Source organism: Salmo salar, chromosome 03, assembly GCF_965601325.2.
Source record: "Salmo salar chromosome 03, fSalSal1, whole genome shotgun sequence".
NCBI lineage: Eukaryota > Metazoa > Chordata > Actinopteri > Salmoniformes > Salmonidae > Salmo > Salmo salar.
In genome coordinates, this window is record NC_138293.1 from 43,633,691 (window position 1) to 43,661,270 (window position 27,580).

General features: G+C 40.7%; 1 protein-coding gene across 1 annotated transcript; it reads right to left on the reverse strand.

Moving 5' to 3' along the window:
* Positions 1-1,683: 1,683 nt before the first annotated feature.
* LOC106600515 (uncharacterized) lies at positions 1,684-27,580 on the reverse strand. Its single transcript, XM_014191935.2, has 3 exons — positions 25,027-27,580; positions 21,894-22,723; positions 1,684-2,193 (listed from the first exon to the last, which is right to left on the reverse strand). The coding sequence occupies exons 1-2, from the start codon at positions 26,677-26,679 to the stop codon at positions 22,043-22,045; spliced, it is 2,334 nt and encodes a 777-aa protein (XP_014047410.2). The 5' UTR covers positions 26,680-27,580; the 3' UTR covers positions 1,684-2,193; positions 21,894-22,042.

The following is a 27,580-nucleotide window of genomic DNA, read 5'->3' on the forward strand; positions in this document are numbered from 1 at the left end:
CACTATAGGGAATAGGGCGCCATTTGGGAGTAGGACACAGTCTAGTAGTGTTGTTCTTGGTTCCAGCCACTGTCAGACATACCAGAGTCATTTCACTGTTTACAGAGGAGGCACAGCCAACAGTCAACAATGTCCCGGCTAGTGCCATGTGTCTGAGGAGATGAATAGAGTTATACTGTATGCAGACAGCCTTGGCTGAGCGGTCAAAGTAGAGTGATTTGTTCAAAGCTTCCGGGGGCTTTATGTGTCTGTGGTATTATCTAGATCAAGCACATCAAGATCCTGTACCAGCACTGGAGAGAAGTCAGTCAACTTGGCTTTGAAGAGGAGATTTAAATGTTTTACACTGAACTGGGCCTCCATGGCCTGTCTTTACAAATCAAATCATGTATTTGTGTAAAACATTGCAAAAGATGAGGAGAACTAGAAAGTCTCACAATTTTGAAGTATGAGAGCAACTTAATGCTCAAACATGCTTAGCTATTGAATAGGATGAGAGGTGGTTTCTCATTATTTGGAAGATTTCTACATCATAATTCTGTTTTTGCATAAGTGCTAGAATGATAAGAAAACCATATAGAATGTGGTTGAACTGTGCACATTAGTTTCAAACTAATTTGAACATCCAAAAGGTTTTCCCGCTACCTCTGCTACGGTACCTTAGAACAGATGTGTGTGGGTCTTTGACCTTGTGGCTCTCCCTAATCCTCAGTGTCTTAGCATCTACTCACAACCTCACCCCTCTCGCCCCATCACCACACAATCACTCTTTCCAGGACAGTCTGAGCCTGCGTCCCTGGTCAAAAGTAGTGCAATACATATGGAATAAATAGGGTGCCATTTTGGACACAGAGTCTGAGACATGGCCAGAGACACGTAACGACTGTGCCGTGTGGAATTCCTGCGGGTGTGACTAACAGTTTGTAGCGGTACACACTCAGTACATTCGTCATCGGTCAACAGGGCTTGACGTCAACAGAGGAGAAAGAGAGCTGTTCTGTGGTGAGGGTGGAGGAGACTGGAGTGACAGGAGGAAACAGGGTTTGTAAGCCACAGAGAGAGCTGGACACTGAGCAGACATGGATTCAAATACTATTCTAAATCATTTCAAACACTTTATCTGTGCTTGATTGAGCTTGCCTGGCTTACTGGGCCCAATAGAATAGTTTCAAAACTGTAAAACCCGTCCATCTGGAACTTTAGCCAGGCTAGAGCAAATGGCTAAAGAAGTATTTGAAAGATTGCAAGTAGCATTTGAACCCAGGTCTGATATTGATACAGAGAGACACAGACAGAGGGATGTACTGTAGCAACCTAAAAGTAGGGGCGGAGTATCTGGGACAGAATTGGTGAAACTCTCAGACAAGACTTAAATAAACAGAGAGACAGAGAGGTTAGCAGGCCTACGTGCAGATGGCTCCAACACACAGTAGTCTGTGCCATGGCATAAAGACAGCAAGAGACATACAGGTTGCGTTCCAAATGACTCCCATCATAGGGCTATGATCAAAAGTAGTGCACTATATAGGGAATAGTGTGTCATTTGGGATGTAGGCAAAGGCAGTTTAGACCCTAGTGCCATGAAATACAGAGAGTCAAGTGGAGAGGAAACATACTGAGACAGACTACTGTCTTCCATTGGTGCCATAACAGAACATAAAACATTTCAAATCAAAGTCAATGTCCATTATTAGGTCATTGTTGTCTTTTAATCCATACACAAATGTAACAAATGTAAGACATTCAGTTGTCAATATGAAGTATTTCGATTTGGATGTTTCAGACAGTACAATTTTCTAATATCTCTGAACATTTTAAAACAAGCTTTATAAACATGAATATAGATAGTATAATCATATAACTTCCAACATCCATTCTCATTTTCCTACAGATTCTTTGGTTGATAACCTCCGGTGTATAATTCAAGTAGGGTTGAGTTATGAATATAATACTTTATTGTCCAACTTGTATCAAAATTGTGTCTTTTTGCTGTTTTAAGTTATATATGTTAGGTTGAAGTGCTTGCTGCATACTGTGTGTCTCAGGTCTGTGCATCTCATTCTGTAATGTGGAATCCCCTTCCCCTCCTGTCTGTCTAGAGCGTTCACCCTTGGAAATACCCCCATCTTCAGGCCAAGCTCTGTCTTTGTGTCCACCACTGACTGAAGTCATCTCTTCACCACGTCAGGGCTCCTGAGGAAGACAACAACACAGGATTTAAAATTGCGATCTACAATACAACTAATGGTCAATGGTAATTTAAATTAATGATATACAGTGCCTAAACCAGGTTTTGCTCTAGAATTTTGCCTGTGCTTAACTTTATTAAGTTTATTTTTTATCCTAGACAACCCCCTAGTCCTTGCCGATGACAAGCATACCCATAACATGATGCAACCACCACAATGCTTGAAAATATGAAGAATGGTACCCAGTGATGTGTTGCATTGGATTTTCCCAAAACATAATGCTTTGTATTCAGTACATAAAGTTAATTTTGTTGCCACCTTCTTGCAGTTTTACTTTAGTGCCTTATTGCAAACAGAATGCATGTTTTGGAATATTCTGGACAGGCTTCCTTCTTTTCACTCTGCCATTTAGGTTAGTATTGTAGAGTAACAACAAGGTTTCTCCTATCACAGCCATTAAACTCTGTAAATGTTTTAAAGTCACCATTGGCCTCATGAGGAAATCCCTGAAACATTTTCTTCCTATCCAACAACTGAGTTAGGAAGGATGCCTGTAATCTTTGTGGTGACTGGGTGTATTGTTACACTATCCAAAGTGTAATTAACCACTTCACCATGCTCAAACGGATATTCAATGTCTGCTTCTTCTTTTTTTACCCATCTACCAATAGGTGCCCTTCTTTGTGAGGGATTGGAAAACCTTCCTGGTCTTTGTGGTTGAATCTGTGTTTGAAATTCACTGCTCGACTAAGGGACAATTGTATGTGTGGGGGTACAGAGATGAGGTAGTCATTCAACAAATCAAGTTAAACACTATCTTCAGCGTCTCATCCCGTCAGCGGGATCAAAATCCAGCGAAAAATCATATCACCAATTAGCATTAAAAAAATTAATAATTTAAAATAAAAAAAAATTAATAACTTTTTTGTTTTGTTTTATAGATACACCTCTCCTGAATCGACCCACGTCGTCCGATTTCAAAAAGGTTTTACAGGAAAAACAAATCATTAGATTATGTTAGATGAGTCCATCGTAAAAAGCAGCAACATAGCCATTTTCCGACCAACCACTTGCATCATAAATAACCAAAAAACAGCTAAATGCAGCACTAACCTTTTACAAACTTCATCAGATGACACACCTAGGACATCATGTTACACAATGCATGCATTCTTTTGTTCAATAAAGGTCATATTTATATATAAAAACAGCATTTTACATCGGCGTCTGACGTTGACTAACTATTTTCCCCTCAAATGCGTCCCGGGAAACAGTGCTACAATTCCCTAAATTACTATTCGAAAACGATTTTTTAAATTTATATTGTCAATCTAACATTTATAGATGAATATCTCTTGAGAACACCTGTCATACCAGATTTTAAATTAACTTTACTGGGTAATCACACTTTGCGATAAAAGGAGATGCGATACTCAGAAAATGAGCTAATATACCGAGCTCAGCACCATCTTGGAACAATCGCATGTCACATCTCATCTTGTATAATATTGTCAATAATCGCCTACCTTTAGTTGTCTTCATCAGAAAGCACTTCCAGGAATCCCAGGTCCACAACAGATGTATTTTCGGTCAAAAAAGTCCATCCTTCATTTCCATTAGCCTGCTGTTGGTAGCACGTCCTAGGGCTCTCTCCAAATTCTCCGACGTGCGCAGGGCTGCAGTTTCGGATAAAATGAGATTTTCCCGCCTTTAGGTTCGTTCAAACATGTCAAACGTTGTAAAACATTAATCTTCAGGGCCTGTAACACCAAGAGAGCCAATCAGATTCGACGGGGACGGTTGTAGAGTGTTTTGAAACGTTTCCAAAGGTGGGGGTAGACAGGGCGTCATAATGGTGATGGCCCATCCCCTGTGACCAATTTCCAATGCGTCTCATTCACTGAGTTTCGACTGTATAAGGCTCAAACCACTGTGAAAAGACTGGCGACATCTAGTGGAAGCAATAGGAAGTGCTCACTGAACCATTGTTAACGGTGTGATTAATAGGGAAAGATGAGAAGTCGAGTCCACAATTCAGAATTCCACTTTCTGGTTCAATCGGTCTCGGGGTTTTGACTGCCATATGAGTTCTGTTATACTCACAGACACCATTCAAACAGTTTTACAAACTTTAGGGTGTTTTCTATCCATATATAATAAGTATATGCATGTCCTAGCTTCTGAGTTTGATTAGTAGGCCGTTGAAAATGGGAACAAATTCTTTTCAAAATGCGCTGTGGCGCCCCCTATCCTAGGGTATCCTCAAGAGGTTTTAATGCAACTTATTATGTGACTTGTTAAGCAAACTTTTACTCCCTGAACTTATTTAGGCTTGCCATAAGAAAGGGATTGAATACTTAATGACTCAAGACATTTCAGCCTTTCATTATTTATGAATTAGTAAAAATTATTAAACATAATTCCACTTTGACATTATGGGGTATTGTGTGTAGGCCAGTGACACAAAATCTCAATTTAATCCAGTTTAAATCCAGGCTGTAACAATAAAATGTGGAAAAAGTCAAGGGGTGTTAATACTTTCTGAAGGCACTGTTTTGGTTAAATACATAACAAATTACCAATTGTGGCTTTACATTCTGCATCAAGAGCATCTCCCCAGAAGGGTTGGGGTCAATTCCATTTAAATTCTTACAATTTCAGTTAACCTGCTGAATTGAATTGATGCTGTTCCCCAGTGAAGCCAATAAATGGATATACATTTAACCCCCTAGAGTCTATTGACACACCAGTGCATAAATCTATGTAACATAATAAAATAAATTCACATCAAAATCCATCAGTTTAAGCTAGAGATGTCATGTTTTTGCATGAGCTGCTTCTCAATCCACAGCATCCACCTATGTCGCCCTTCTGCATCTGTGGTAGAAAGTGGCAGAGCTTACAGCTCTGTTCATCAGACTAGGAGATCCTAAAAATTGGTCTTCTCATGAAAACGTCTGTAGCATTGAAACGGTTTAGCCTCCCAATGCCTTAGACTTTTAAGAATGTATTTCTCCTTCTATAAAGGCATTTCTGTATCGTACAGTCTTTAAGTAGTGATGGAAACCTAGATAGTGTCAAGGAGGATGAACTCATAGGTTAGGTATGTGTCCTTGTTGTTCAGCCTTGCTACTGTAGCTGGAGGAGTAGGAATATAAGCTAAAATGTCATGCCTCCAATGTATAAGTTCAATATGAGTCCAATTAAATCTATAAATCGCTGCCTGTTATTTCTTTCATCCAAGGCTAACCATAGCAATACAATATGTGCTTTTGAAGACAGCAGAGAAGAGGAGCGGTAATAGATCAAAAATAATTCAAGGAATTATACATTAGTCTCACTGTTCTTCATCTGATAATACTCAAACCAGGCTGTGTTATTAGACTACACAAAATACTGAATCATACACATAAAATTGGCATGTGTTGATTTTCAGTGTAAAATGTATAGTGTTGATTCAGGAGTTAATTTAACTTTGTAAGAGTGAAAGTAACACTCAGTTGTGAAAAATAACCCCCAGTGTTGTTGTTAATAACCAGCGGTATTGTTTTACACTGTGGAAAGTAAAACAGTCCTGTCAAAACCAGACTCATCATTATCATATTTCCCAGCATGCTTTACTGCAAGTACATTTTTGGGGGATTGTTTTTCATATCTGTGTTTTTGCACAAACAGTACATTGATTAATTAATCATATGCTACCAAAGATAAATAACTTGAATTCTTCTAAACGAATCAAATTAGTAAATTAGATTTATTGGACCCGTTAGTGAAATGGTTGTTCCAGTTTAAAACTCAAACTGTTGCATATTATAACTCTGTTTGGATTCCAATAGGATCACTTTGCAAGCCAGCATAATGTGACTCATAGGCTTGATGTGGCCTGTAAACCAGCAAATTCCTAACACTGTTAAAACTAGGGTAAAACTAGAACATCCAAGTAAGGCATTATGATATACAGTTGAAGTCGGAAGTTTACATACACTTAGGTTGGAGTCATTAAAACTTGTTTTTCAACCACTCCACAAATGTATTGATAACAAGCTATAGTTTTGGCAAGTCGGTTAGGACATCTACTTTGTGCATGATACAAGTCATTTTTCCAACAATTGTTTACAGACAGACTATTTCCCTTATAATTCACTGTATCACAATTCCAGTGGGTCAGACGTTTACATACACTAAGTTGACTGTGCCTTTAAACAGCTTGGAAAATTCCAGAAAATGATGTCATGGCTTTAGAAGCTTCTGATACACAGACATACATTTGAGTCAATTGGAGGTGTACCTGTGGATGTATTTCAAGGCCGACCTTCAACTCAGTGCCTCTTTGCTTGACGTCATGGGAAAATCAAAAGAAATCAGCCAAGACCGCAGAAAAAGAATTGTAGACCTCCCCAAGTCTGGTTCATCCTTGGGAGCAATTTCCAAACGCCTGAAGGTTCCACGTTCATCTGTACAAACAATAGTACGCAAGTATAAACACCATGGGACCACACAGCCGTCATACCGCTCAGGAAGGAAACGCGTTCTGTCTCCTAGAGAAGAACATACTTTCGAGCGAAAAGTGCAAATCAATCCCAGAACAACAGCAAAGGACCTTGTGAAGATGTTGGAGGAAACAGGTACAAAAGTATCTATATCCACAGAAAAAACGAGTCATATATCGATATAACCTGAAAAACCGCTCAGCAAGGATGAAGCCACTGCTCCAAAACCGCCATAAAAAAGCTAGACTACGGTTGGCAACTGCACATGGGGACAAAGATCGTACTTTTGGGAGAAATGTCCTCTGGTCTGTTGAAATAAAAATAGAACTGTTTGGCCATAATGACTATCGTTATGTTTGGAGGAAAAAGGGGGAGGCTTGCAAGCCGAAGAACACCATCCCAACCGTGAAGCACGTGGGTGGCAGCATCATGTTGTAGGGGTGCTTTGCTGCAGGAGGGACTGGTGCACTTCACAAAATAGATGGCATCATGAGGAAGTAAAATTATGTGGATATATTTAAGCATCATCTCAAGACATTAGTCAGGAAGTTAAAGCTTGGTCTTCCAAATGGACAATGACCCCAAACATACTTCCAAAGTTGTGGCAAAATGGCTTAAGGACAACAAAGTCAAGGTATTGGAGTGGCCATCACAAAGCCTTGACCTCAATCCTATAGAAAATGTGTGGGCAAAACTGAAAAAGCGTGTGCGAGCAAGGAGGACTACAAACCTGACTCAGTTACACCAGCTCTGACAGGAGGAATGGGCCAAAATTCACCCAACTTAGCGTGGGAAGCTTGTGGAAGGGTACCCAAATCGTTTGACCCAAGTTAAACAATTTAAAGGCAATGCTACCAAATACTAATTGAGTGTATGTAAACTTCTGACCCACTGGGAATGTGATGAAAGAAATTAAAAGCTGAAATAAATAATTCTCTCTACTATTATTCTGACATTTCATATTCTTAAAATAAAGTGTGGATCCCAACTAACCTAAGACAGAGCATTTTTTACTAGGATTAAATGTCAGGAATTGTGAAAAACTGAGTTTAAATGTATTTGGCTAAGGTGTATGTAAACTTCCGACTTCAACTGTATGTAATGAATTGTCGTAAAGTTACATTTTAAAGATAACATTCATCTAGATACTTATTTGGTGAAAGCCACAGGCCTTTAAAAATAATGAATTAAACAACCATGTCTCTGTCACTAACAAATACAGTCATGGGTGGTAACTTTACAATTCACTCAAAAAGAAAAGGCACCATATGAAATATGCTATTTAGGATTTACACCATACAGTGTTAAAACAACATCCAAAATGACTTGCTGTAACAGTGTTTTGTTTAACACTAATAGGAGTTAACTTTAGGTCAACACTAGTGTTGAACATAAATAACATTGTGTGTGTTACTTACCCCATAGTGTTACATTTCAGTAACACGGAAAAGTGTACTGCAGTGTTAATTTTTTACATTGCAGAGTGTTACGTTAACACTCAACATTAACAGTATAATCAGAATACTTTTTACACTGTAGACTAACACCATATGTAGCCTGAGATGGTGTTAAAATTCACTCTTTACTGTAAGTGTTAGTTTAACACTGCAATATGTATTGCGTAGAAAATAACAAAAAAAAATGATATAGATGTACTATTGTAAAGTGGTTGTTCCACTGGATATCATAAGGTGAATGCACCAATTTGTAAGTCGCTCTGGATAAGAGCGTCTGCTAAATTACATAAATGTAAATGTTGTGTACTTATAAGCGATTTACAAGAAACAATTTCTACAAAAAAATCGATCTACTTCTCTATTATTTCAAAGCCTATTTTCAAAGCTTTAACCAGAAGTCACAGGCCTTTTCTCCCTGGAAGCTGTTCTTTATATCCCCACAGTCTTTGACTCTCGCCATGTTGAACAATGTCTAGAACTGCTCATGTTTATGTGACCATCTCAAATATAACAAGCTAGCGTTTGGTTTGCCTCATTCTGCTCTGACATCTGTCCAAAGGCTTTATGATTAAAACCAGATTGTGCTTGCCCAACTCACAGACACAAGGCACAGGCCAGAAAAAAAAAATAGATTTCAGTTACACATATTCTGCACAAGAGGGAAGTACAGTATCTTCACAAAAGGGAACTCTCACTCTCTCTTTCTCTCTCATTCTTTTCTTTTTAGTCCAGTTGATAAGCTAGAAAATTGTTCAATTTGGTATAGAAGCATGAAAACTGACAAATAATTTTTCGTGCTGAAAAAAACTCATATAGTGCCATTTTAGCCAAACCTCAGGTTGGCCTGTAGCACCATTTGTGAATATTCATTTACCTGTATTGACATTTTGGGTCTACATGGCCCCAACAATAGCTTTAAATGTTTGTATTGGTTTGGGGAACACATTCAATCAACCAACAGCATATGACCTTTGTTTTTTCCTTCATGATCGTAACAATTATGAAAAACCATCAGAAAACTCAGTATAATGTTGATATTTTCCCTTTTAATGTGGTGTATTAAATACAAAGTTTCATACTGCTTACAATCATATATTATATATACTATGTCACTTTTAAGAAATGTGACATGAAATCTGGTGTCCAGCAGGGAGAGAGGTAACCTATTTTAACAACATCCCTTTATGTTAAGACCACAAAACGTTTACAAAAAGCCAGGATATGTTCAAATAAATATATCCAGCTATAGTGTCATTACAGATTTAACCTATTACTCTGTAGGATAACAGTTTTACAAAATGGCAAACCAGCTTCATGGGTGTAAAAGTGTAAAAGGTGACTTTGTATTTAATACACAACTTTGAAAGTGAATGTAAACAATGTGCGCTGAGAGTCGGGAAGCATATTCAGGGAGTGAGTTTTTTTATAAATAAATGAAACAAACACGTAACACAAACAACGCACAGACATGACCCAAGAACAGAAACAATGATGCCTGGGGAAGGGACCAAAGGGAGTGACATATATAGGGCAGGTATATGGAGTCCAGGTGAGTGTCATTATGCGCTGATTCGCGTAACGATGGTGACAGGTGTGCGCCATAACGAGCAGCCTGGTAACCTAGAGGCCGGAGAGGGAGCACACGTGAGAGTGAAAATATAAAAATGTTACTACAATTTTTGATGGTTTTTCATCAGTTGCGATCATAAGTAAAAATTAAATAAAAATGCCATATGGTGTTGGTTTATGGAATGTGTTCCCCAAACCAATACAACACTTTCAAGCTATTTTGGGGCCATGTAGACCCAACACAGGGGAAGTGTTGACCCAACACGTCAATAAAGTTAGGGTACTAGGGGGTAACAAGCCCCCTGGGGTAACTGCCCCCACCCCTGTAATTCACATTAAGATCACTTTCCCTGGCTGCCACTGCTCTTGCTCAACAAAAAATGTCCTCTGTGTCATCACAACTTTTGGAGATATTTCAACAAAATTATTTTGTGATAAGTTTATCGAAAAAAAATTACATTTTGAAAAAGTTGTCGATATATTCCAATGAAGTAAGATCTATAATTGTTTTTTAAATATACAAGTAGGAATGTTTTAAAATAAATAATCCACTTGTTTAGATTGAAAAAATGTTGATACTTTTCTTGTAAATTAGTAAAATGTTGGATGAGTTTGTCATGTCTGTGACTATCATTAAGTGTAGTCTTAACATTCTGTACACTCCCCTTGTCCGAAGGGTAAAACATGACCCGCCTTCGCTCAACCCCTAAAATAAAGCAGCTTAATTGAATTTTAAATCACAAATCTATTTTGCATGAAGAAACAACCTGTCATTCATCACAAACTTTGTGAATATCTGGGTATTCCCTCTTCACAATGCAGAAAGACTGCATTTAGTCAGTGGACACCACTCATTTTTATTACAACACACCTGTCATAATTGTTTTCTTTACTAAAGTAGAGGTTTACAATTATTATTATTGCTAAAGGTACTGCATAGGTGTAAACACACATTTTTTAGCAAGAGATAGCACTAGCCTAAGAAAGTAGCAGAAATGTGCAGAAAGTAGTTTTGAATGCATTTTATTGAAGGGAAACAATAACAGTCTTGAACTTTTTTGGCAACATAGTGATATGTTGTTATATACTGTACAATGAGGAATTCAACTACAAAATAAAAGTCTTATCCCATTTTTTTAACCATTGCCCCTACCCACAAGGTGTATAAACAACAACATTAAATAGAATAAAATAAGGTAATAGATGCAAAACAAAAACGTGAAGAACATATATCAGTCAACTCTAATTAGCACATGTAGGACAGTATGCAAGTGTGTGTGCATGAACTTTGCAGATGTATTTCTCACATGTGTGGCACATAGTATTTGTTTTACAGCACATTCTTTGGGGGCAGAATTGACAACTCCTCCTCTAGCCTGCCCCAGCTGCAGCCTCAGGTGGATCAGGACAGGATTCAGTCCCCTGAACAGCTTTCACAAGCGCTGCAGAGGCTGCTGTGCGGGGGAGGCGCTCCCTTCTTTGAATGTGTGGGGTTATAAGTGCCTTTCCCAGCTGCTCCAGGAACACCCTCCTCTTGTTCCGCTTATCAGGCATCCAGGTAGGGTTGATCTTGTTCCATTCACGAAGGCATTGTATGAGGACACATCAATGATGTTATGGAAGATAACCAGGGGCCAGCGGGCAGTCATCCTCCTGAAGCTGTAAATTCCAATCACCTTGTCCAGGTTGTCCACTCCTCCTTTGTTGTGGTTGTAGTCCAGGATGATGGCTGGCTTCCTGCCCTCACGATCATTGATCTCAGCCATTTTGTGCAGTGTGCTCAGGAGGACCACATTCTTGTTCCTCTTTGGGAGGTAAGAAACTTGAGTGGTGGTGGGGGTGAAGGCAAACTTTGATGAGAAGGCATCTCTCCCCCTTGTTGCAAGGAGTGCAGGGGGGAGCTCAGGCTTGTTCTTTCTAACTGTGCCAACCATGGTGATCTTCCTCTTCAGGAGCTGCTGGCTGAGTTCATAAGAGGTGAAGAAATTGTCACACGTGACATTGTGCCCCATCAGTCCATCTGTCACATCAAGCACAACCCGCATCCCCTGGTTCTTCTCCGGGCCTCCACTGAACGGTATCCCTGTGTAGACTTGCATCTTCCAAGCGTAGCTGGATTGTGCGTCACAGGCCACCCATATCTTGATGCCATACTTTGCTGGCTTGCTGGGCATATACTGCCGGAAAAGACAGCGACCTTTTGACAAAAGAGATTACTATCAGTAATTCGTATCAGTGTCACAGAAAACAGTCACATAAATCAATGATATTACATAATACAATACATAATAAAATGAACAGTGAAAATCACTTACACTACAGATATGAAAATAAAAATGTACCTGTGAATGGAACCAGTTGCTGTTCCTGTTTCTTCAGGCCCAGGGTTGTAGAGGCATGGCAGACACTCCACCCACTTCTCCCAGACCTCTTATGGCTGCCAGTTTGTCTCTCACACCAGGGGCGGAAATCCCGGGGGGGACGGGGGGGACACGACCCCCCCATCCTGGGAAAAATATGATTTGTCCCCCCCAATATATCACTGAAACATAACTATGTAATTTAAATAATATTAATAATACGCAATGAAAGCAATTGTGCTGATTATAGACACTTAATAGCTCGTTTTTAAGTTTCAAAAGATTGCGACCCCCCCACCCTTTGCCTCACAATGGTTTGATCCACTGCCAGTTCCTTAGCTTGTGAGGTAACGTAGAGGTCGTATCTACTGTCTGAAAGGCACTCAATGCATGTAACTGACGTGAGGTTAATCCAGTCAATCGCGCACACACACTAGCTGAATATGCAGAGCTAGCGCGCAAATATTAACTATTAAGCTAGCTAGTACCTATTCCATGTATGTGGCGTTGTCAAAGATGGAATCTTTTGCTATCGTCAATTTATTCCAAGATCAGCATGCATGTAAGTTAGTGCTTCAAAGTCCCTGTGATAAGGTTAGCGATAAACTGAACAGAACTACACTCTCTTCTACCATTGTTTTAAATATATTTAATGGTCTCGTTGCAAAAGCTAAATTGTCGCAAGGGAACTTTTATTTATATATTTTATTTCACCTTTATTTAACCCGGGTAGCAAAGATTATAGCAAACACCACTGAATTGGTGCTCGGCTAGCTTTGCAAATTCAGCTATTGTTAGAAGCCAGCCAATATGAAACAAACGATTAAAATTACAAAAGGTTGCAGCATATGTTGTGTAAATGGTGAACTCATACAGCTGTCAACGCTTGTCACTGCAATCCGTTTCACATTTGCTAGCTACCTTTTAGATCGAAGCCCAAATAGAATGATAGAAGATAAGATGATAGAAGCCCATCTCCTACTGTAAATAACCTACATACTGTGTGTGTGTAGCCAACCAGGTAGAAAAATGGCAGAAAAATGGCAGAAAAAAGACGGACATCAGAGTATTTTTCAGTACACCAAAACGCAAAGTAAGAACCCTAGTAGCCTAATATCTCAAAGACTAGTCGATAAAATGTTCATAAGAAAGAAATGAAATTCTAATGGAAATGTTTCACAATGATGTCATTAGGCAGAGCAGGCAACAGATGGCACACAGACAGCAGAGTTGGGGACAGATATGCAGGGACAGACTGGCAGAGACAGGGAGTCTCAGGTAAGTTTGTTGAGTCTTTGTTTGGAAACATTATGAAAGGTTCTCAATTTAAAAAAAATAGGAACATAATTGGAAAATGCCATGGATACCCCCACGCTCAACTTAAACTGGTGACTGAACTAAGATTTGTTAAAGGCAATGGTATTGCTGTTGTGATTAGTTGTGTAGTTTTGGGTACCTGTAGTTAGGAGTACGGCAAACACCTTATTTCTTTGGTTCCTCAATATAAATTTACCATATTAAACGTAGGCAATGTGTTACAGCACTACTTTTGGTGTCCCCCTCAGGAATTGCTCTTGAGAAAATGTAATGTAATTGTCCCCTCCAAAGTTGATATCAGATTTTCGCCCCTGTCTCACACGTCTTGCAGGTCTTGACTCACAGTTATTAAATCGTTGCATTCTTGAGAAAGTGTGAAAGACTATCGGCGGCATCGTGGCACAGAAAATTGCCATTCCACTCTCTGCATCCCAGAGACTATATGTAGCCTCGCCTCGGGACCTATACACACACTCGCTAAGATTAGCAGCCCTATGTAGGCATGCAGGTCAATCTCATCCATCCTTTTCCAGTTGTCTCCATGTTTATGGAAACCCTCCAAATGTGTCATCTCCAGGATGATTTTTTTCAATGGCTGGTGTGATGAACATGTAGAATGTTGAGGCAATGTCCTGGGCATGGGCAACTGCATGTCTTGTGGTCCCTGGGGTCATCCTTATGGCATCTGTGCTGCCATCCTGCCCTGGTTGTCATATGGTAACAAGGTCCATGTTATTTTGCTGTTCTTTGACAAAAATGTTTCTCTTTCAGCTTGGGGGATTTCTTCTTCATCTGAAGATGACGCATCGTGCTCTGGGTTGTATTCTTCCCCATCTTCTTCTTCAGATACCTCCTCCTCTTCCAAATCATTGTTCTCTTGTTCCTCCTGGACATCTGAAAAAATCTGATCTACGACCTGTTGGGCACTGAAACGTGCACTCATGGCTTTAGCAAAGCGAGAACTGGAGGAGTGTCATCTGCAGCACCTTTATAGCCTCTGACTGTATTCCCCATTAGTAAACAATGCTTTCAAGAAATGTTTATTTAGTCTGAAATTGTTTTTATTTTGTCTGAAATTGTTTTTATTTTGTATGTGAACTTGAGTTATGTGTGGGGTCATGGAGGGGAGATGCTGCACATGCACAAGAAAGTTTTAGTTTTGTTCAATCAGTAGCACACAATCTACATTTCTCATTGTGTGTGTGTGTGTGTGTGTGTGTGTGTGTGTGTGTGTGTGTGTGTGTGTGTGTGTGTGTGTGTGTGTGTGTGTGTGTGTGTGTGTGTGTGTGTGTGTGTGGTGTGTAAATGATTTTGATGATCAAATGATGATAAAAAAATTACCCTAAGACAATCTTTGTACCCTGGTCGTGTACAGCTTTCATGGAAATATGAACAAAGGTGATGTTTCACTTTTTCTAATGTTGGGGTCACTCTAGGAAAAGTCCTCAAATTTCAAGTAGAAAAAATATAATTTAGGTGGTTTTCTCTACTGTTAAACATAGTGGCAGGTCATTTTTTACCCTTACGACAACACAAGGGTTAAATGTGAAGACTGTTATTTTATCAAATCAATCCTCTATATGTAATTATTATTACGTGATTAAACTAATCATGTAAACTTTAATTAACTAGGAAGTCGGGCACCACAGATCTTTTTTTTTATAGAGTCTCTATTTCCCGAATTGACTCTTCAGATATTTTCATATCTTATCAAAACAGTCGCTTATTAATGAATTATTATTATTACCTCATCAGGTCTCATTACTGAATGTTGCAAACCTTTGGATATCTGCACAAACCCTAGTTTCCATAATGAATCAGCAATATACATATTGGCTTAATTATTTATTTACTAGCTAACGAAATAATCACACAGAATTACATAACTTACAAACAGTAGATATTTTGGTTACTACATGATACAAAGAAAAAGTCCCAGCGGACGAAGCCGATATGACGGCTTGATAGACGAAGGAAAAGGGTGGGGACTGAGAGAGCGAGACAAAACAGATTCACTACACCAAGTGGATAATTATAATCATTGAAATGCTAATCCTTTGCACATGAACGGCCGCTTATTCGACAATAATTTCAATGTATATATGTCGTTGTTGTCTCTCCGTAGAAAACAGTCAATTGTCCTGTAGAGTTCATCAGAGTCTCTGGTTAACTTTCCCAGAAGACACAATATCTTTCGTAGTTGTAAGTGGTTAGAATGGATACTTCAGAGTACCATTCGTAAACGTTCTTATAGTATAGATGCTTCGGCGGTTGTCGGTATTCTCGTTCTAGACTTACGTAATTTCTAGCTGCAGACCAGTAATTATAGGTCTAAGATTTGCTCTTATTCTGTTGTGATTGATAGTCTCAGAGTTGAACCATTTCCATACGTGTAGCCAAAACTACAGCTGTATGGTCTCCGATGGTCTTTAAAATTGTAGCCGTTCCAACGTTGGAACTCTGTCCCGGCGTTCTCTGACTTAATGCATATTTTGTAGGATGGTGTTTTATACTCTGTGGAAGAAGGGTGTAATGTGATTTCTGGGCTCACGGGGTGTGGCCACTGACTAGTTCATCTTTATATGAAAATCCATATAAAGGTTAACATTACATCTTTTCACAAATAGTTTCATGTTTAATCACATATGTTTTACAATATTTAGATGTAAACCTGACAGCTGGGTCATGTACACTTTAAAAGATACAGTTATGTGTGTTTCCTGTCCTTCGTGAGATCACCAAATGAAACACACTCATCATAACTGTCCCTTAAGTGTCCACGGACCATTCCCACATTCTCAATAGTAGAAATATTGTTTCATTCTCCCATTTTGGGGATTAGGAGTTTTGAACTAAGAGAAGGCCTTTGTTCTGGTATGCCAGGGCTGCCCAACCCTCTTCCTGGAGATCTACTGTCCTGTAGGTTCAGTCCAACCCTAATTTAGCATATCTGATTCAGCTAGTTAAGGTCTTGTTGAGCAGAACATTTGTGGAATCAGGTGTGTTAAATTAGGGTTTAACCTCTCTAGGGGGTGTGGGACGGTAGCGTCCCACCTGGCCAACATCCAGTGAAATTGCAGAGCGCCAAATTCAAAAACAAAAATACTCATCATAACAATTCATAAAACATACAAGTGTTATACATCGGTTTAAAGATTAACTTCTTGTTAATCCAACCACGGTGTCAGATTTCAAAAAGGCTTTACAGCGAAAGCATAAAATGCGATTATCTGAGAACAGCGCCCAGCAGACAAATCATTACAAACAGTTACCAGCCAGATAGAGGTGTTACACAAGTCAGATATAGCGATAAAATTAATCACTTACCTTTGATGATCTTCATATGGTTGCACTCACAAGACTCCCATTAACTCAATAAATGTTTGTTTTGTTCGATAAAGTCACTCTTTATATCCAAAAATCTCAGTTTTGTTTGCGCGTTTTGTTCAGTAATCCATAAGCTCAAAGGCAGTCACAACAGGCAGACGAAAAATCCGAAAAGTATCAGTAAAGTTCGTAGAAACATGTCAAACGATGTTTAGAATCAATCCTCAGGTTGTTTTTAGTGATAATAATCAATAATATTTCAACCGGACAAAAGCTTCGTCAATATAAAAGGAAAAGAAGGAAGGTGCGCTCTCGGTCGCGTGCATAAAAAACCTCTGGGACACTGCAGTGTCCATTCATTCAGAGTGGTCTTACTCCCTCATTTTTCAGAATACAAGCCTGAAACAATTTCTAAAGACTGTTGACATCTAGTGTAAGCCATAGGAAGTGCAATTTGAGTCCTAAGTCAATGGAATCTGTATAGGCAGTCAATGGAAAACTACAAACATAGAAAAATCCCACTTCCTGGATGGATTTTTCTCAGGTTTTCACCTGCCATATCAGTTCTGTTATACTCACAGACATTATTGTAACAGTTTTGGAAATGTTAGAGTGTTTTCTATCCAAATCTACCAATTATATACATATCCTAGCTTCTGGGCCTGAGAAACAGGCAGTTTACTTTGGGCACGCTTTTCATTCGGAGGTGAAAATAGTGCCCCCTACCCTAGTGAGGTTAACTGAAAACCCACAGGACGGTAGATATCCAGGAAGAGTGTTGGGCAGCCCTGTGGTAGACTCTCTCCCTCAATACTGCATGGCAGTTTCTACCAGGTATTTATGACCTGTCTTAAAGTCATACAACTTGTGGTGGGGAGAGTGAGAGAGGGGGGAGCCACAATATACACCCCCAAAGGGCCACGTTGTGACCAGTGTGTTATGAACGTTACAAATGTGTTTCTACCTCTTTTAGAAAATGACTAGGCCAGTTAGTGCTAGTTTATGCTAACTTGCTAGCTAGCAACTTCACTACCAGAAAATGCTAGCCAGCTAGCTAGTTAGCATAAGCTGCTAGGAGTGCTAGCTAGCAACCTTACTATCAGATCGTCTGAAGTAAAGTACATTCAAAAGACAACATAACTAAATTGCAGTTGTAAATGTTTCCACTAGTGAATGATAGCTTCACAGTTAATGTTAATTTATAACCGTTTAGCTATTTTACACAGCATTTTATGTCATGTAGGTAGATAGCCAGCTACGTTTTTAACCTCTATGGGCTAGGTGGGACGCTAGCGTGCCACCCGTGGTGCACTCCATCAACAGCAGGTGCATTTCAAGAGCGGCAAATTTGAATCCAAATAAATGTCAAAATTCAAATTTTTCAAACATACAACTATTTTACACCCTTTGAAAGATAAACATCTCCTTAATCTAACCACGTTTTACGATTTCAAAAAGGTTTTACGGCGAAAGCATAAATTTAGAGTAAGTTAGGACAGTACATTTACAAGAGTTGTGTGTAATGTTTTGTCAATTCAAAGACAGGGTCACCAAAACCATAAAACCAGCTAAAATGATGCACTAACCTTTTACAATCTCCATCAGATGACACTCCTAGGACATTATGTTAGACAATGCATGCATTTTTAGTTCTATCAAGTTCATATTTATATCCAAAAACAGCGTTTTACTATGGCATTGATGTTGAGGAAATCGTTTCCCTCCAATAACCGGCAGTCAAGTCAGCGTCACAAATTAAATAATTAAAATTAGAAAACATTGGTAAAATATTATATTGTCATTTAAAGAATTATAGATTTACATCTCTTGAACACAATCAACTTGCCAGATTTAAAAATAACCTTACTGGGAAAATCACACTTTGCAATAATCTGAGCACTGCGCCCAGAAAAATACGCGTTGCGATACAGACTAGACGTCATGTTGGGGAGATCTAAAATACTATGTAAATAATCCATTACCTTTGATTCTCTTCATCAGATGTCACTTCCAGGTATCACAGGTCCATAACGAATGTAGTTTTGTTCAAAAAAGCTCATCATTTATGTCCAAAAATCTCCGTCTTGTTAGCACATGATCTAAGCCAGCCGGACTTCTCGTCATGAACGAGGGGAAAAAATATATTTACGTTCGTTCAAACATGTCAAACGTTGTATAGCATAAATCATTAGGGCCTTTTTTAACCAGAACATGAATAATATTCAAGGTGGACGAATGCATACTCTTTTATAACGTATTGGAACGAGGGTACCCAACATGAACTCGCGCGCCAGGTGTCTAATGGGACATCATCGTTCCATGGCTCTTGTTCGGTCAGATCTCCCTCCAGAAGACTCAAAACACTTTGTAAAGGCTGGTGACATCTAGTGGAAGCAATAGGAAGTGCCAAAATATTCCTCAGCCCCTGTGTTTTTCAATGGGATAGGTTTAAAGGTAATACAACACATCAGGTATCCACTTCCTGTCAGAAAATGTCTCAGGGTTTTGCCTGCCAAATGAGTTCTGTTATACTCACAGACACCATTCAAACAGTTTTAGAAACTTTAGAGTGTTTTCTATCCATATATAATAAGTATATGCATATTCTAGTTACTGGGTAGGATTAGTAACCAGATTAAATCGGGTACATTTTTTTATCCAGACGTGCAAAGAGCTTTTCAATTGGCATCTCTCCCCCTGTTTTCAGTCGCAGGTGGGGACTGGATTGGTGGGCTCATGAGGTGTGCTCCAATTTTACTAGGGATAGCTTTATTTGGGACCTATGTACAATTTAGAATTGTGCAATAGCAGAGCATAAGAGAGTTGCCACGTCAATGTTACACTGAGTTAATTAGTTAAATTATTGTATGAAATGTAATATTCCAATGTTATTTAATGGTTTTGGTTCTATTCCATTCCAATATTATATTCCAACTATTGAAAACCTTTTGCTCCTGAATATCATTTTAAAGACTGCTGGGATTTAAAATCTTGCATTATTCAAATAATATTTAGTGCATTTGTACATGGATTGTATCAAAAATTAACAACAAAGAACAAAGAAAATTAATGTGCAGGTGAGTTAAAAAGAGGGACTTTAAATCAAATCTCCTCATAGTGCGGATATTAATGGTGACATGTGCAACACCACTTCCCCCCCATATTTTATTTAAATAGTTAAAATAAGATAACTGCACTTAGCTTTTAAGTATTACTTACTAAAGAATGAAATGGATTAAATGCCATAATCTTCTACCGGGGAAACTGGCACCCCCGGGGGGAGGGGGGCAGTTACCCCGGTACTTAAAAAAAGAAATCTACTTTTCATGAAATAACAAAAAAAAGTCTAAACTGTAGCCATTTATTTCCCTTTATAGTTTATTTGACTAAGCATGACTTTCATCCATATACCAATTTTTTTTCCAAATGTCGCTTTTTGTGTCAGCAATTAGACATTGTTCTTAGAGGGGGCTAGTTACCCCCTAGTACCCTACATGCATTTTCACAATTGGCCTACAGGGGACGTTATATACCCACCCAGGGCTTTGATGAATGGCATTATATCAGGTGTTGTTAAGTGTTAAAAATGATAAAAGTGTGCCAATTTTCACGCTTCTTTACCAAATCTAACAATATTGTATTTTTTGGGCCTTATCTACTCAAATATTTGTAAATGGTGGTGTAAATCTCTGCAGTCATTTAGACAATGCACGTGTTCTGGAATTCTTAATTTGTGATGTTTGATGGTGGTCAATTAGATCTTTCATGTGTAACACAATCTTTATAAATATTATCTCTGTGAATGATAGTAAGATAAATGTGTCAGGGAGTTATTTTGTAGTCCCGCAATGCTCAGATATATATTGAGTCATGACTGTTATCCTATAAATACTTAGTGACATTTGTTTCCAATATCAATCTCAGATGGCAGTGTCTCGTTACAAGAAATGATTCAACTCCAGCCTACTCTCCACTTCTCTGAAGTCATGATGACTAAGATATAATGAGAAGTGGGAACTCATGTGACATCAACATTAGCAGACACACAGATACACAAACACAGAGGCACACACACATACACACACACACACATACAAGCAATCATCTTGCATTTTCACAAATATAGCTGCTCAAATATTATTTTGTATAATCAAATTGTTATACTACCATCATGACGTACATGCATCACGTACATATATCGGATCGATGAAGGATCTTAATTTGAGCCAGTTATGTGTTATGTGGATTATAATACATTTACATTTTTGTAGATGTAGATACATCTATTGTAGATATTGTAGATACATTTTTGTAGATACATCTATTGCAATTCTCACGATTCTATATGTATTTCAATTCAATACTGTGATTTTATTGCTCACCTACGTCTGCTGCAGAGGGAGAACAGAGAGCCATGATAAAACGAGTTTTGATCATTCATGGAAATAAAAGTGCTGAAAACTAATTGGCTCCTTTATTAAAAAGAACATGGAGAACAAGCTATGAAGAAAAAATACTAGAGTTTTAGTGCAGGTACAGCAATCTAGCACAAAAATTATATTGCGATATAGTCAAAACAATACGATCTATCATCAAAAACAATATCCCAGAGGCCTCCCAAATGGCGCAGAGGTTTAAGGCACTGCATCACAGTGCTAGCTGTGCCGCTAGAGAACCTGGTTTGAGTCCAGGCTCTGTCGCAGCCGGCCGCGACCGGGAGACCAATGGGGCGGCGCACAATTGGCCCAGCGTCGTCCGGATTAGGGGAGGGTTTGGCCGGCAGGGATGTTCTTGTCCCATCGCGCTCTAGCGACTCCTGTGGCGGGCTGGGCACAATGCACGCTGACTCGGTCGCCAAGTGTACAGTGTTTCCTCCAACACATTGGTGCGGCTGGCTTCCGGGTTAAGCGGGCATTGTGTCAAGAAGCAGTTTGGCTTTGCTGGATTGTGTTTTGGAGGACGCACGGCTCTCGACCTTCGCCTCTCCCGAGTCCGTACTAGAGTTGCAGCTATGGGACAAGACTGTATCTATCAATGGGATACCACAAAATTGGGGAGAAAAAGGGGTAAAAAAAATACAAATAAATAAAAAATAATATCCCAATATATAACTGTATAGAGTTTTTCCCCCATCACCAGAACCCAAGTGACAACATAAGCAGACACACACACAAACACACTTACCACGAGCTGTCCCTGGTCAGTCCCTCTCAGACTGCCTCTCAGTGTAGGTCTGTCCTTGTCCTATATGTTCCCGGCCCCCACGGCAGTGATGCTGTCCCCTCACACTATGCTTGAGCTTGGTCTGCTTTTCTCCAGGTATGAGGGTGTCTTCAGGGCACTGGGAGACAGGGCAGGGTGGTTAGGGTGGGTAGGGTCGGGTGGCTGGGCGAGTGGGGCAGGACCGGCAGGGCTGACTGGACCGGGTAGGGTGGTGGAGCCAGACCCTTATTAAGCCTCTCCACCCGTCCGTTGGGGTGGGGGTACAGTGGTGGTTTCTGACTCCTACAAGACGGGACACTGTATCCAACCATGGCTGTGGGGATAGGGGTGTGAGTCCGTAAGGGTAGGGGTAGGGAGAGGATCTGTTCTAGCCCAGGGGTCTGGGTCACATGGTTTATGTCTCTGGAAGGGCCAGGTATAGGAGGGTCTTTGTTAAGTCTTTCCTGTTTGGAGTCTTTGGAAGGGCTCGGGCTCAGGGCTGTGACCCCAACCCGGTTGGTTTTGATGACTGATGCGGTGAGGACATGGGACGTAGAGGTAGTTTGTATGGTGACAGTATGGTCAGGGTCTCTGTACAGTAATCCCTGGTCTCCATTAGTCTTCAGGTCAACAGTCCTAATCTTGTGGGAATACATCTGCTCTCCAGTACTAGTCTTCTTATTATACATCAGGACTCCTCTGCAGTCTCTGGGGTTGGGGAGGGCGTCACCACCATGAGGGGAACTGTTACATGATCCCTCTTCCTCTTCCAGGTCAATGTTAGCTGTCAGCAGATCAATCTGTTGGACCACCTAAATGACAATACATAGTCACTATACTACATTACTAAAATACTGTATATTAATACATTATACTACATTAATTAACACTACATTATACTACATTATGATATGACATGTCAGTTGATTGCTGCTTAAGAGCTAAGAGTTATGAGATGTAGATTTTGTTTTACAACGAAAGACTTTCAAAATATTTGTACAAGGTACAGTATATTACAGCCCTATTGCATATGGACACCATAAAAGCAAAGCATAATTCAGAACCTGTCTCAAGACAGGCTCTTTAAAGTGCTGCTTGTGTCTCTGCCAATTCCAGCAGCAGGTTTTAGCCAAAAGGTTCATGTGAATAGCTTTCAATCAATGCAACTACAAGAAATGATGTGAAACACAAACAATGCTATCTTGTTCCATATCAGCCTGTAATGTATTTTTTTCTACAAAGCTGAATGCAAATGTAATTTAAATGTCATGTACCATTACATAAACAGAAAGAGAGGATATCTATTGATCTGTGTCTGCTTTATCTCAGATGCTGTATACATGGACTTAAGGTTTACATAGCCTCGTCCTCTGATCTCTGAGTACATTTCAGTCAACTCCTCTCACTATTGTTGTCATGCTATGTCTATTTTACTCATACCATTCATTCATTACAATTCATAATAAACACATTAAAAACATATCCATCAAAATGATTGCTGGGTCCTCACTCACCGATGAATCACATGATTTCACATGTGGAATCATGTGAAAACAACATGTTTTTGGAACACTTCACAAGTGATCACATTCATTTCACATACACTGAATATACCAAACATTAGTAACACCTTCCTAATAATGAGTTGATATCCTTTGGTTGGTGGACCATTCTTGATACACACGGGAAACTGTTGAGCATGAAAAACCCAGCAGCGTTACAGCTCCTGACACAAACCGGTGCAAACCCCTCCAAACCTTTGACTGATACTGTATATGACCAAAGTTTTTTCTCATGCCTTTAACAAACATCCATGTACTTTGACTGAAAAAAGTAGGAGGATTATATAACATGTAACTTTATATTCAGACATTATAAAAGTCAAAGGCAATGACTCTTGTGGTGTTGTCAAATAGCAGTAATTTACCCAATACTGCTAAAGTGGTGGTGTGATCATTGTAGTGATCTACTCCACGGTGTCGACATATGGTGGCTGTGAGTTCGAATCCTATTTGGGGCAAGCTTATTTTTAAGGAGAAACCTTCCACTGCTTGTCCTCAAGTAAAATAGTGCAAATGTGACGAAGTAACCGATTATCAAAATGCATATAAAACCTTGTACAATTAAGTGTATACGTTTATGGAACTTCACCTATATTCATTGTAGTGATTCATATTTCTGTATTAGGCCTATACTATAGCCTGTGTTTTGGTCTGAGTGACTCCAAGAAGCTCAATTCATATCATTAATTTATTACGTGTTGCCTGTTCTTTGATTCACAATACAACTACAATAAGCATAGGCCTATAAATATTTGAAGTGTAGGCTACACCAAAGTCCCAAATGCAATAGGTTATAGCAAAGAGGGTGCTATCTGGTGTGAATGCGTGCAGCGTTCGCCTATAGTGGGCTAGGCTTGCCTATATCAACATTGGAGAAAAATGATGTTGATATATGTTAACCCAGCTAATAACACATCCATGACAATGATGATAGCTCTATTGTTGATCTGAATGTCTATAAAGGCTAAGCCAGTCAAACAATAGCATGGGTAACAGAATTGACAGGAAAGCACAATCAGATTTTATGTCTTTTACTGCATCAGTTTCAGAAATTGTGAAGCCAGGAGGATGCTAGGCCTCACCTCAGATTCCTGGAGTAGTTTTAATTGGCTGAGATGGAATTTGTTAACGGATATAATTATCTAATCAGCTGGCCGTCCTTAGCGTCGGGGCTAATTTGGCCAGGTTGGCCTATGAGAAAAGCTAGCAGCAAGCCATTTTATACCAATGGTTTATTAAACCATGGTCTAAGCAAAAGTTCCCAAGTATGGCCCCACACAGATCTGGGACCAGACTAACTGCTAGGTAAACATACAGTATTGACAAAAGCTCAATGGACAAGCTAAGGTATGAAATAATAGACAACACTGGGATGCTTTCAATTTCATTTTTTCTGGATTAACCAGGCTATCTACAGTAAAGGGTTCTTACCGTGCTTCTACACCTGCATTGCTTGCTGTTTGGGGTTTTAGGCTGGGTTTCTGTACAGCACTTTGAGATATCAGCTGATGTAAGAAGGGCTATATAAATAAATTTGATTTTATTTGATTTACCTCCTTCATCTCCACGTGGACCTGTTTGAGACCACCCAGGACCCCCTCCAGGTCTGACACCACCTGTCTGATCTGCTCCCGAACCGAGCCCTCCTTCTGCCGGACAGAACCCTTGTTTTCCCGGACATGACACTGGTTCTCCCAGACCAAACCCTGGTTTTCCCGGACTGAACCCTGACCTTCCTTCTGCTTCCCCCTCTGTCTCTGGGGGTCTGAGTCTGGGTCTCCTCCCTGGTTCTGGTAAACCCCCTGGCTTGCTGGCTGTTTTGCCCTTTGGTTGAATCTCTCTTCCCTGCCTATAGTGGCTCCATGCACTGGGCCAGTAGCTCCATGACTTGGGGTTCTATGGCCAAGGCCAGGCCCACAATGACTCCTCTGCCTGGGCTGGCTGACCAACTGTTTCTGGGGGACTTCAGTGGAAAAGAAAGTCTTCTGAACAGACCCAGAGCCAGCAGGGACATGTCGTCCATTACAGCTGTCCACTCCTGCCCCACCTACAGCTCCCCCAGCCTTTAATCTAGCAGTTCTCTCCTGGTAGTTAGTTCTATCTCCCACGCCCTGAGAGTACACATGCCTGGGGCTGGGACCACCACCACCACTATGTCCATTTGGCATGTGAGGGTGTAAATCTCCTTGTTCAAGCGGTACACACCTGTCCAAATGATCGTGTTCATCTCCAGCACATCCCCAGACCTGTTCCTCTGGACTGTAGCTGTAGCTAGTCTGTCTGTGTTTCAACTGACCCCAGACCTGTTGTTCTGGACCGTAGCTAGTCTGTCGGTGTGTCAGCTTGTCTTCTGAACTGAAGCTATTCTGTCTTTCTAGCCTGTGGTTCGACTGACCCCAGACCTGCTTTTCTGAACCGAGACTAGCCTGTCTGTGTTTCTCCTGTGTACTATAGCTAGCCTGTCTTTCTGGCCTGTATTTTGACTGATCCCAGATCTGTTTCTCAGGATCGTAGCTGTAGCTAGACTGCCTGTGTTTGGACCGCTGACCCCTGAACTGTGTGTGTGCCGGGTCCAGAGGGAGTGATGAGGCTGACGCGTTTCTGTTGCTGTTGAAGGGGTGTGTCCCGGTCCCTGTCCCAGCAGCGCCACCTCCACCCTGTCCCACATAGCCACACTGTTCTTTCACAGGGGAGTAGAATCTCAGACCCAGGCCAGGCTCCGCTGGGCAGCTCCACTGGGCAGGGTTGTAGTTCCAGGGGTGGCTGGGGCTAAACTGGCCTGGCTGAGGTTGACCGTACTGACCCGGCCCGGTGAACACTGGCCTCCTCTGTGGGGCACTGTGACCACTTACACCCCATCCAGCTCCAGCTTTAGCACCACTTCCTTCACCTTCTCCTTCTCCACCTTCTCCCCCTCCACCATCTCCTCTTCCTTCACCTCCTCTCTCACACTTCTCTAGTCCAGGTTTTATATCCTCTGGCTCCACAGGGAAAGGAGGAATGCTGATGTCTCCTCTGAGGTCCAACTCTGGGTGGTCTGGGTGTGTGGGTGGTGGTCTGTACCCCCCTGGTCCTCCCTGGTACAGCGTGGGTCCGTATTGGACACAGTGAAGGCAGTAGCAGTAGTCGTCTGTGTTTTGATGAATGAATCTATAGTGTCCCGTCCGTGTGCTGTCTGAGTACATGTCAGAATGAGAACAGTCCATCTAGAGTAGAGGCTGCTGTGGAAAACGCCTTAAACAACAACTGGTTTCCTTCTCCTCCCCTCCTCCACGCTGCTCTCCAACTCCAAACTAGCCATTCACTCAAGCTGTTTTCCTCATCTATGACTGACTCCACCGCAAAACAAAACTTTTTTTCAGCGCTGCTCTTTTTTTCTTACCTAAGACTTCCCTCCCCCCTTTCTTCCTGCCTCTTGTTTCCCTTTCTCTCCTATACTTGTTTTTTCTCTATGTTCTTTTCTTTCTTTCCCCTGACCCCCTCTCTCACTTTCTTAACTTTTCTCTCATTCCTTCACCCTGCAGCCCTCTCTCCTGCTCGTGGCCCCTCTTTTCCACTTCCCTCCCTCCCCCTATCCCTTCTCTCTCTCTCCTTCTCTCTCTTTACCTCTCCTGTTTCGTTCCTCAGTCTTATTTGCTGCTGCAGGCTTCCCGTCGCTCTCCCTCACTTGGCTTTGCATTTCCCGTTTCCTCCCTTCCCCTCCCCACCTCACCCCTCCTCCTATTTCTCCACCTCTCACACTCTGAGTCTTGCTGCTGTTTCTAACTCTCTCTCTTCTCTCTCATTCTCTCACACACAGTCGCCTGTAAATGTCTCATCTCCCTCTCTCACCCTCTCTCTCTCCTCCACCGGAGATCTAGTTCTGTGTTTCTATTTTCCAGTCAGTCCGTCAGACAGCGGTGTAGCTGTGTGAGTCTCCTGCTCCAGTACAGCTTTCTGAGCTAATTAGCCCTGCTTGCTAGGTGGTTACAACCTGGCACCCTTCAATTAAACGCAGCTTGGATAGAGCCAGTCAGGGAATCCTCAGCCAGTGAGAGAGGAGGAAGAGACTGATGAGAGAAGAGGGGTTTCAGAAGCCACAGACTGCATGGCTGAACAGAACCGACG